The sequence below is a fragment of the Melopsittacus undulatus genome, chromosome 7 (assembly GCF_012275295.1).
Source record: "Melopsittacus undulatus isolate bMelUnd1 chromosome 7, bMelUnd1.mat.Z, whole genome shotgun sequence".
NCBI lineage: Eukaryota > Metazoa > Chordata > Aves > Psittaciformes > Psittaculidae > Melopsittacus > Melopsittacus undulatus.
The window spans coordinates 33,430,969-33,443,356 of record NC_047533.1 but is presented as its reverse complement, the minus strand read 5'-3'; the positions used below and the strand labels follow the sequence as shown (position 1 = coordinate 33,443,356).

Sequence of the window (12,388 nt, the reverse complement as noted above, 5' to 3'; positions counted from 1 at the left end):
TTAAGAAATAAGAACTGTTTTCTTAAATTTACACACATGCAGTAATCCCAATAACCCTTCCACTGTCCTTACAAAGAGTAGCAACCATTTTTTTTAGTTGCTTCGTAAATTCTAACAGCTCTATCAGTTTTATAGCTGAAAAATCTACAAAACAAAGACTACCAAAGAAAATATTCCAGCTTGTTTTCTATTCAGCTTCCTGTATTATCTTTGTTTGCTGTGAACACTGCATGTTCACCTTGGTGTAACTCAGTCTACACTACCCAAGATTCTTAATTGATTTTACAACTACTTAATTCAGTAGTGAATCTGGGCAGCCAATACCAATTATTTATCATATTTATAATATTAACTTAATTAAACCAGTCATGAGTATTGCTATGAAGCAGTTCTGCCTGTCTACTGAATATTCTGCATGCTTTTATTTGTTTAAACAGTTTTAGGAAAACATGCTTGAGGAATTATTTTTTAAAGTTAATCTGGCTCTGACAATCACTTTGTCATCCAGATTCATTCATTCAGATTCTCCTCCTTTGAGAAGAGTTTTTAAAGCAAGCTGCAGTAAACAAAGTTTGATAGAAACAAAACCTAGTTTTCATGCTAACCTTATCTTGAAAAAAAACAAGGGACATGAGACTCAAAATACATATCAAAGGCAAAATTAATCTATAAATAACCATATTTTCCTAAGTTTTCCTATGTTTTTTCTGCACAGGCAGAGAGAAATTAAGGCTACTTTTTAAAGAGTATTGTAGAACTAAGTAGCAGACCTGACAGTGATAGAAAATACAGTTACCCTTCTCTTCCTTGCAGTCATATTGCAGGAACGCACAACACAATAGAAAAGCCATTCAGGAGCAATATCTCCCTGGTAAGCAGTTATACCTGAGGCCAATAGGTTTGGAGAACTCTGAACTCTCTTCACAGCTGTTAATGTGACAGACATTGCAGCACGTTTGCGAGCACACCCACCGCTATCTGGAAGCACAAAACATTACAGACAGCGGCCCCAGACAAAGGGAGTAAGCACATGCAACATATCACAGTGTGAGATACACCGAACACACATGAAAATTAGCATGCAGTTAGGGAAGTGCTGCAGGAATGTGTAAATTTGCAGGTTTGCAGATTAGCAGAATGTGTAAAATTTCACAAATTTTAAACAACAATAAATGTCACAGAAAATGACAAAGCAATATTTAATACTTGATCCATTAGGAAAATACATACATTCTGTCACCTGAAAGACTGCTTAATTATAGCTAATTAGTATAACCAAACAAGTAATCAAGATGAAGAATTAAGCATTCCAGAGTAATATTAATTATCTGCACTGTAAAATCATTTCACTGTATGCATTAGAAAGACACCATTCATAAACTGAGCTTATGTTTGATCAGCTTTTGTTCAGTCTTTTGGATCCTTTAAGCTCAAGAAACAAAAGTGGCTTTTTTTTTTGTTGTTTTGATAAAACATCTTTCTTTTCCTTCTCCCCCTTCTTTTTTATCTAATGGAAGATAAAAAAATCTGTATCTGGAGCCCAATAATATCCCAGGGGAATGACTAAAATGTTAAAATCACTCTGGACAGCAAAGACCAGAAAAAAAACCCTTCTTCTGGATCTTACATGACTCCTTTCTTTCCTTGCTCTCTGCTCCTTTCTCACTTGGAGTTAGCTGTCATTCTGGTTTATGAATACTTTGTTATTATTAGAAGGTAGGTATTCCCACAACTTAGCTTTATAGCAACTCTATCATAGTTATTAAAGCAAGTTAATAAATATTCCTGATTATATTAATCTTGATTATGTTTAACTAGGATATTTTTCTGCTCTTCACTATAATAGCTAATTTAATTTTCATATTTTATACTACTGAAATTTCATACAGGGCCCCACTGAAGTCAAGAAGAACAACAACTATGACAGGGGCTGCAACAGTTTTTGTATCTGTGTCCTATGACAGAGAATTTTATAAAATTACGCTTCAGGAAGACCTGCAAACTATTAGTAGGAACTATTTCCTGTAATAGCATTAATCTGAACTACAAAGACATCTTCAACCCACATCTGCAAGAGAAGTGAGCTCCTGGTATTTCTTTGCTCATTCCAATATTCTTCCTAAATAGCTGCACCCTCTGGCCACAGGTCTTGCAGGATATGCATTAAGTAGTTGTTAACATTGGCAAACATCAGAACCACTGCCTCAGGTGTAAGTGGTTCCAAAGACTCATTGCCAATTCCAAGTCTCAAGGCAAAAGGCCAAATTATTTCAATCAGCAATAGTTGAAAGCAATACATTACCTGCAATTAATTATTGATGCTGCCCATGTGAAACAAAGACAGTGGCTATATCAAGCCTGCACACTCATTTCAGTTTGCTTGCCTGAATACAGAATGGCAATGATAACTAAAACCACATTTTCCATTCTTGTATTCCCTCCCCCCCCATACACCAGAAGTAATTCCAATGAGATTTGATGATGTGTTGATACTGAGGTTCTGTTGTTCTCCGAATATGAACAGACTTTGACAGCATACTTTATTTAATAGAAGCTAACAGGCAAACAATTTCACTGTACTGTCACATCTTTTAGTCAAACAAAGTGATGCTTTATTTGTATTTTTTTCAAGAGCTACCTTCCTGAATTTCAGGATAGAGAAACTGAAGTGGGAGAAAAGGAAGACAATAAGAAAATTTACTACAAATGTTTTATCATTATAACTTCAAGAAATTTTGCTCCAAATTAATTTTTAATGTAACTGAACTGAACTTAGTGGAACCATGTCGTGGTTTAAGCCACACAGCTCATTCACTCACTCCCCCCCCTTGCTCTCCCAGCTCCCAGAGAGTTGGGGAGGAGCATCCAAAGAATGTATCACCCACGGGTTAAGATAAGAACAGTTTAATAACTAAGGTATAAAATAAATCACTACCACTACTACTACTAATAATAATAATGATAAAGCCAGTAACAAGTGAAGAGAATACGACACCTCACCAGTCACTGACCCGTAACTTACCCCACCCTGCCTGACCGAGCACCGACCGATACCTCCTCCATCCCCCCAGAGCTCCAGCCCTTCCGGGTAACTCTCAGTTACATCCTGGGTATGATGTGCTATGGTATGGAATACCTCTTTGGCTAGCCTGGGTCAGGTGTCCTGTCTCTCCTTCCTCCCAGCTTCCCTGGCAGAGCATGAGGCTCAGAAAGTCCTTGGACAAACCAAACATTTGAGCAGTAACCGAAAACATCGCTGCTATCAGCAACGTTCTCAGCCTGAAAGTCAAAACACAACACTGCACCAGCTACCAAGAAGAAGAAAAAATGACTGCTACTGCTGAACCCAGGACAACCCATTGTCTAGAAAAGTGTTTGGCATGGCTTCATAAAAGATAGCTAAAACAGATGTTGCAAGTGGTTATATACATATAAGCATAAAACATGTACCCTTATACATAGAAGCTAATATGCAGGTCTCTACTTCTGTCCTGGGTTCAGCAGTAGCAGTCATTTTTTCTCCTTAGTAGCTGGTGCAGCACTGTGTTTTTGACTTTCAGTCTGGGAGCAACATTGATAACACCGATGTTTTTAGTTACTGCTCAGTAATGTTTAGTCTGACCAAGGACTTTCTCAGTCTCATGCTCTGCCAGGGAGGAGTGGAAGCCAGAAAGAAGCAGAGACAGGATACCTGACCCAAACTAGCCAAATAGGTATTCCATACTACAGCACGTCATGCCTGGGATGTAACTGGGAGTTACCCGGAAGGACACTCTCTGCTCAGTTGGGCTCGCTCGGCAGATGGTATTGTATTCTCTTCCCCTGTTGTTTCCCTTATCATTATTATTATTGGTGGCAGCAGCAGTGATTTGTGTTATACGCTTAGTTAGCGTTCTTATCTCAACCCGTGGGAGTTTAAACCATGACAACTTCCAATAACATTCTCAGTATCTGCACTGTCATGGGTTCAGCAGTAGCTCATGCTCTGCCAGGGAGGAGTGAGAGATAGGGCACCTGGTCTGGGCTAGTCGGGGAGGTATTCCATACCACAGCACGTCCTGCTCGGGGAGGGGACTGGAAGCTGGCTGGGAGGGAAGGGGTTAACACTCCGGGCTGGGCTCAGAGAGGGAACTGTAAGCTGGCCGGGAGAGGAGGGGTGAGCTCTCTCTCTTCTGGGCTGGCCTTGTGGTGGCGGGTGGTATTGTATTCTCTCTCCCTGTCTGTCTCCTCTAACATTGATTTGTTATTGGTACCGGTAGTGATTTCTGTTATACCTTAATTGCTGGACTGATTTTACCTCAATCCGTGGGAGTTGTATTCCTCTGGCTCTCCTTCCCATCCCTCCGGGAGTGGGAAGGTGAGGGGGGGGAAGGGGAAACAAAGGGGGAACCGTGCAGATTTAGTTTAAACCACGACATGCACAAAGTAACTAGTGGCAGTTAGCACTCAATCAAGACATAATCACACAAATAAACCATACTGAATTGTGAAAATTTTGAATAAAATATGAATGCATGTGGGCAAGCACATATATATATGCATGATGGATTCCATCTTCCCATCTTTGTTCAGGCCAGGCACCCATTAAGTCAAGGGCACTGCATCTGAATGAGGATCAGAAGAATTTGTATGCTGCCTCAAAGGAGTCAATTTTCAAACTGCTTCCCTTATCTGCACAGCCTTTCACATTGAACTTCAAGAAGCTTATTCCAGCCTGTGTTCCTTTTTTTCATGGCTCCATCAAATTTCCTGCAAATACTAACTATATTCATCCAGACTCCCAAAGTCCCAATAACATCAAAAAACAGTAAGTATAGAGAACAGGGAATTCAGAAACAGTAAGGAAGGCCGAATTAGCATTCATCTGATCATTTGACTTGCAAACTATAAGCCATTAATATTGTACAGCTGTTTCTCAGGAATAAATTAGGATATATGAAACTATACAAAATGTATGTATATATAAAAAAGTAAAATGTGTGCAAATATGAATACACATATGCACAATTCCCTGTGCCTTTGACATGACAAATTCTTCAGGAGTGAGAGTCCTGTATTCCTAGATATTGTTTAAACACTGAAGAAAAGATTGCCTGACCAATTTGGTGGCCTTCTACGACAGGGCTACAAAAGTGATGGACAGGGGTGGAGCAGTTGACGTCATCTACCTGGACTTGTACAAAGCGTTCAACATTGTCCCACATGACATCCTTGTCTCTAAATTGGAGTGTCATCAATTTGGTAGGTGGGCCACTCGGTGGATAAAGAACTGGCTGGATGGTCACACTCAAAGAGTTGTGGTCAACGGTTCAATGTCCAGCTGGAGACCAGTAATGAGTGGTGTCCCTCAGGGATCAGTGTTGGGACCGGTCTTGTTTAATATCTTTGTCACTGACATGGACAATGGGATTGAGTGTGCCCTCAGCAAGTTTGCCAATTACGCCAAGCTGTGTGGTTCGGTTGATACGCTAAAGGGAAGGAATGCCATTCAGAGGGACCTTGACACGCTTGTGAGGTGGGCTGATGCCAACCTCATGAAGTTTAACCATGCCAAGTGCAAGGTCCTACACCTGGGTCAGGGCAATCCCAGGCACAGCTACAGGTTGGGCAAAAAAGAAATTCAGGGCAGCTCTGCAGAGAAGGACTTGGGGGTGTTGGTCAATGAGAAAATGAACATGAGCCAGCTTCAGTGTGTGCTTACAGCCCAGAAAGCCAACCGTATTCTGGGCTGCATCAAAAGAAGTGTGACCAGCAGGTCGAAGGAAGTGATCCTGCCCCTCTACTCTACTCTCATGAGACCTCACTTGGAGTATTGTGTGCAGTTCTGGTGTCCTCAACATAAAAAGGACATGGTACTGTTAGAACAAGTCCAGAGGAGGGCCACGAGGATGATCAGGGAACTGGAGCACCTCCCCTATGAAGACAGGCTGAGAAAGTTGGAGCTGTTCAGCTTAGGGAAAAGTGCATGGAGACCTTGTCTTCCAGTATGTGAAGGGGGTCTATAGGGATTCTGGTGAGGGACTATTCATTAGGGACTGTAGTGATAGGACAAGGGGTAACAGATTGAAACTTAAACAGCAGAGGTTTAGATTGGATCTAAGGAAGAAGTTCTTTACTGTGAAGGTGGTGAGGTACTGGAATGGGTTTCCCAGGGAGGTAGTGAATGCTCCATCCCTGGCAGTTTTCAAGACCAGGTTGGATGAAGCCTTGGGTGATATGGGTTAGTGTGAGGTGTCCCTACCCATGGCAGGGGGGTTGGAACTAGATGATCTTAAGGTCCTTTCCAACCCTAACTATTCTACAATTCTATAATTCTATGACTTGAATCAGGCAAAGTCTGCAGGCAGTAACAGAATACGAAGTTGGGCAATAATTCACAAAAAAACCAGCTACTTAAAATGAAAGTCCAGCTCAAACCAGGACTGTTGTTGCCTAGATATTGCAAGCCCTACATACTCCAATCAAATCAGGAAAAGACAAATCAGCATCCTTAGCTGGTACCGAAGAAAATAAAAGAGAAAGGGGCAGTAAAGATTATCATCTGGTGAGCCATGTTTCTGAAAGTATTTTGCAGAGAAAGGGCCACTTAGGGATGAACTCCTGAATGATAGGATCAATGCTGTAGACTTACAATTAAAGAGAAAAAAGAAAAGAGCCACCCACTGACTAGAAAAGATAGGTGGAGGTGGTGGTCTGCCCTCCAGCCAAGTTGATGCATATTTGCATATGTATCCTCTGGATGCTCTCTTCCTCTTCTTAGTTCACCATTCAGCTCCTCACCCATTGCCAACTCCCTTCCTAAAATTTTTCTCTTCAGCCTTTCTCCATTCCTTCCCTTTCTTCACTTCTTTCTTTCTCCTGCCTTACTTTTGTCTCTCTCCACAAATAGGTACTTTAACCCCTAAACCCACAATCTCAACTGCTTCCACTACAAGCAGCATCATCTTAAGTGAGCTGTATCTCTGGCTATAAACAGTCTATTGATCAGGTCCTGCTCCAAAGCAGAATGGAGGCAATTCAAAACAACAACATTTTAATTTAGGAACACTGAGTGGTTCTTTTCTGAAAAGGCTGTTTCAGAGTCATTAAAAGCAGTGGCATAAACCAAGCTGCTAAAGATGAAACAATGGTGATCTCTTGTGAAGAGGTGAGAGAGAGCAGCCCGGGCACAGGAAATTTTTAATATCCTTTTACAGCTCAAATGAAAGAAAAGTGGCACCCAAACATAATGTTTGCAGATAATTATTATATTAATTATACTTGTGAACAGTGTAATTTCCCTCTTTGTCTGCAGAGTGAATTCAAATTTAGAAGTCTTTAGACCAGGGATCCTTACTCCCTATTTTCATTCTGTTCTTCTGAAGCAAATATATAGTACTGGATACAGCAGTCCAAGACAGGCAAAGCTACTGCCTCTCAGTGTCCCCCGGTCCAACCAGTAGTGAGTCTCAAGACATGTTCCCAGAAGACACATGCACATGAGCACATGCATACACCACATACAGATGTGGCTGGCCACACAGATCACAGATACTCAGGGCACTCACACTAACAGCACAATGGCCTCAGTCCCTCTTCCTCTCTGCATAGACATGTTTCATTGTCTTATGCTGTTGAATATTCCCTCCTAACATGTGGTACAGAATTAACATCAAATGCTAAAAAATCCCTCCCATATATGGTAGAGTATTGAAAACCAAAGCTCTTCAAACCATTTTCTCTGTAGACAAAAATATCTTCTGCAGCGTTTGCCGAGACAGACTGCCAAGTCTGCAGCCAACAAGGAGCATTGGATTAGAGGAGCCTACTCTAAGCAGTAGATTTTCTTTTTAAAGCTGCATATACACTAGCTTTGCCACTTCAGTAGTTACTGGCACCAGATCAGAATGCTCATTTATCTGCAGGAGCAACTGATGAAATGCACATTTTATAAAACAAACTACTGGCAAATCAATAGTATCTGATAACCTCCAATTGTGTCATGCACAAATTCCTGTTATAAAGCAGTGAAATGTATATACACATACAAAACCTGGAGAACTCATTTAGTGTTCAAAGACAACAAAGGCGGGGGGGGAGGGGGGGAACCCACAACTAAACCAGAACACCATGCAGAACAGCTTCCACAGCAGTCACTGTCTTCCTTAGTGAAGTAATGTTTATGAACAGGTAGGTGCAAAATGTTCATTGTTACACCCTACTCACTGAATTTTAATTCTTTTTTTCTTTTTTTTTTTTAATTCTTTTTTATTTTCTTTTATGTATTTTTTTTTTTACTATCAGGAAACAATCTACATCAATAGAACTGATAGGAAATACCACATGTTTTGTCAATACCTCCTTTTAGTGCAGCTGGTAACATGCACATTTACATCAAGCATACACAGGATGAAAAATGTTTTTACTCTGTAAGTGCAGAGTAACTTAAAGTTCAGCTTACAGTCATGATATCCTTAGGTAACTGGAAAGGACTTCAGGTGCGTTCAGGTATTGTAAGTCATTTTTCAAGGCTCCTGTGTGATCAGAAGACTACCAATCCCCAAGAGAAGTTATTCAGTCACAGCAACATAGGTTACTTAAATCTTACATCTATTTCTCTTGCCAATTTCTAGCTTGCACAAAAAAATCTTAGTAAAATCTTAGTCCTACTTGAGAGCTGCCGTAGCACAAACTGTCAATTTACTGCTCTATCCACATTTTTCAAAGTAGAAGCTATAACTCGTATGACTGCAATACACAATGTCATCATAATCAAATATACAATGATCAGCTGAGCTGCTTCTGTAATTACAGTTCTTTGAAGCAAGCAGTCTTTCAGTACTACCTTAATTATGCAGACTGACATGTTTAGGGAAGACATCTTCACTAAAAATTCAAGAGGATAGGACAAGTTTCAAAGAGTATTTCCATAAATGAAAAAACCACTACCCATGTTAGCATCTGGAAAATAATTAGTAACAACCTAAACTTTGGGAAAAATCCCACAAAGTCAACAGAGAAATTCTATGTCTCCTGCTTATATATTTACAAATATAGTGATTTCAAGTGAGCCAATATATTTAAGCTTTGTATTAAAAAGTCTGTCCAACCTGGTCCTACAGAGTCCCAGTCATTGTCAAAGACAACTGGAATCCAGGAAGTCTGATTAATATAGTGGTCTAGATAACAACAACCTATACCATGGAAAAGCTAATCCCCTTGATTTAGAGCATGCTGCTGGAACTCTGACACTGGCTTCAAAGGTAGTTCAGGTCCTCACGTTCACAGAACACATTTTGGTTATTTCAAGTCATCATGTCAGTTGTCATAGTGCAGCAGTACCATCAATGATAAAACCAGCTGTTTTGGAAAGGATGGATATGTCTATTCTTATGCCACAAACCAGACAGTACACCTGTGGCATCTAACGAGTTGACTGCAACTGAAAATCTGCACCTGACATAAATGAAGCCAGGAGTTCACCATTCTGCTTTTGAGAAGCCTATTCCCATTCCCAGCAAAAGCATCAGCACTATCTATTGATGTCAATGATTCAGGAGCAAATATTAGTATGCTGTCAAAGATCATGATGATGATTATCTATAGAGTACTTCACTTGGTCAATACATTTATCACAACTTGAGAGAAAAAACAAATCCCTGTAAGTACAAAATAGATATCCTCATCTGATTATGCAAGTGTAGCTAATAATATAGGCTAGTATTTATATGCTCCTTAATCTAATGACTGTAGAGAATGGAAAAAAAGCACTTTTAAAGCACATACATTTTCTTTGGAAACTGCAATTTAATACCACTATTTCACAGTTGTTAGGTCCTCATAGTACATATTTTTACGTAAAAAAGTACACATACAAAACTGATACTTGTAACTTGAACACAGAAGGCTAAACATGCATGTACATTTCACACATCTATATATTTCCATACATAGAAAAACATGCATGTAAATCACATATGGTATGCAAATGCACATATATGTCTCATATGTGCCTACATAAGCAGACATACTATTAAAATATCTTGCTTAATTTGAGTTCAGCATCAAGTACAATTTGTTCATGAAAAATAAACTTGGGACCTTCTTTGCTTACTAAACAACACGTGAAAGTAAAGAAAAATCTCATAGAAGCAGCATACCTGTGTTCATTTTGACACTGGAGGATTTGCTATAAAAGTCTTCAGATTTCCTGTAGAAAATAAAATGATCTATTAATTTGCACAAGACAAGAATGTGTGGTACAAAATGGCAGCAGGACTTCCGGGAGGGGTGGAGAATCCCTGTGATACAAATGACAGTCCTATTTTAACACAGCTTTAATTAAATTGGTACTGCTTGTCCTTCCAAAGTTAAAGATGAGCTGTTGCTTCCATTATAAGCCATTCTATTTTCAAACGTTTAGTATCTCTGTTATAAACATCTGATCTCGGATAAAAGCCTAGTGATTGACTTTTGGTCTTGAAACTGTAAGCTAAAAATTATTCCCATACAGGAATGCGGAAGTACTTTTAAAAGCTGCTTATATACTTCACTCACTCCTCTGTGCAAACTGAAAGACAGAATGATTAGGTCTCTCTGAATATTTTTTAAGCAGCCGTGTTACCAGGTCTTCTTCAACTGTTTATAAGGAGGAGATGTGTCTGTTTTCATCCAGTGACTTGATGTGTCTCTAAAAACAACACTGACATTTGATGCTGCTCACTGTATCACTATCACAGAAGACATAGGGCATGTCTCTTGGCATCCACAGGTATGCATTTCAAAACTCCCAATGGAGTCAACAGGTAGGGAATCAAATCACTATACATCAGTGCACTTTTAAAAGGTAAATAATCTGCACCAAATTAGTGTAAAATACATGCAAAGCCCGAATCTTTTTATTTAGAAATCCCAACTCTACACAGTACTTACAAACAAACAAATAGTAAACCCCCCTAAAACCAAACTACAACTGTAGAAAAAGCATGACATCCTACATTAACAGGAGACTTTCACTTACTGATGGTATGTCACAGGACAAACTAGACACTATTTTCCAACTACTGCCAGTTTAAGTCACAGCTTTATCTTAGGAACAGGAGCTTTAATACCTCTTCTCTTTAGGCTCTTTTGGAGATAAAAAGATAAATGCAGAAATCTTTCCAATGGCATTCTGCATATATTGGCTGGTCTTAGCTGTATCATTACATATATATTTTATGTAATTTACTGAGTGGACAGACACACTGAAGGCCAAAATACTGAGGGCTAAAACAAGTCATTCTCCTCTGCACTGTTCCCACATCAAATTCAGGATAAAATAAAAGTAAAATCAGAATTTTTAATGTAATGCAGCTTCAAAAAATAACTTAAAAATATAAACTGCCCAATTATGTTGAAAGGACCCTTTTTATAATGGGAGACTCAAGATACTAAGTAATACAAGTACACAAAATAACAAAACAGAGTTCCAGCTCAATTCAACAGGAACCCTAAATTAGACGTACCCCTGAGGTAACACGTATATTGCCATATTCTATGATAGATTCTTCACTGCTTGAAAAACTTACTGTTTTTCAGAAACAATCTGAGATCTGCTGCTATTTTAAGTCATTGTGACAAAAAAAAAAGCATATTACACTTCTTGAGAACTTTGAATTGGAATTTCTGAGAGAATTTCTAAAAGAACATTAAAAATTAAGGCAAATTCTATTTTTTTTAATAAATTGTCTTTGACTGAAATTTTTGGTTTCTATAGCAGCTATAGAATATTCTTAAAGCCTCAGATTCCCACGGTGTTTTCAGACTGCTAGAGGCAACACAATTTTCAAGCCTTCTTTTAGCTTGGAACTGAATCACTGATGGTACCACACACAGGCTACGAAATGCAACACGATATTTATTTTCAGACCCAACGAGTGCAGAACTCTTGGAGCACTGCAGAACCAAAATGATTTCTAGCAGGTGGCTATGACATATTTACACAAGGCATACTTAACTCTTACTCAAGTTTTAACAGACAACACTCAGTTTTGGCACTGCAGCTTTGCCCTCCTCAAAGTTCTTCTATTCGGACAGCTTCAGCTCAACTCCTGACACTTACCAAGGGATTGCACACAAATTGCTAACATTTCCACATTAATCTCATTTTGCTGAAGGACAAATTAGTCTTGCATACCCGCAAAGAATGCATGTAAATAAGGCAATACAAATCACGCTCATGCAAACAATAGGCCCTGCATTTAATACTAAAATTATTTGGAATTCTCTGCTTCTAAGGAGCTAAAGTAGCATTCAAATACTTAATGATACTGACAGTAATCCAAACAAATGCAATGAACTTAACAGCCGTATGCCTGAAAGTGTTTTGCTCAGCATCACTTCAAGCAGTCTTTAAGATCCTTACTTC

General features: G+C 39.2%; 1 protein-coding gene across 3 annotated transcripts in view; it reads right to left on the bottom strand.

Annotated features, from left to right (window-relative positions):
• Positions 1–10,149, bottom strand: part of SORBS2 (sorbin and SH3 domain containing 2) — a 76,645-nt gene extending 66,496 nt beyond the window's left edge. For 2 of the 3 annotated variants that reach the window (XM_031048977.2, XM_005149051.3), the window contains exon 1: positions 886–946. In XM_031048977.2, coding sequence (XP_030904837.2) covers positions 886–946 — 61 coding nt within the window. Of the gene's footprint in view, positions 1–885; positions 979–10,139 lie in introns of those variants that run through there. The other variant, XM_005149048.3, reaches the window with a different exon arrangement.
• Between the last annotated feature and the right edge of the window lie 2,239 nt (positions 10,150–12,388).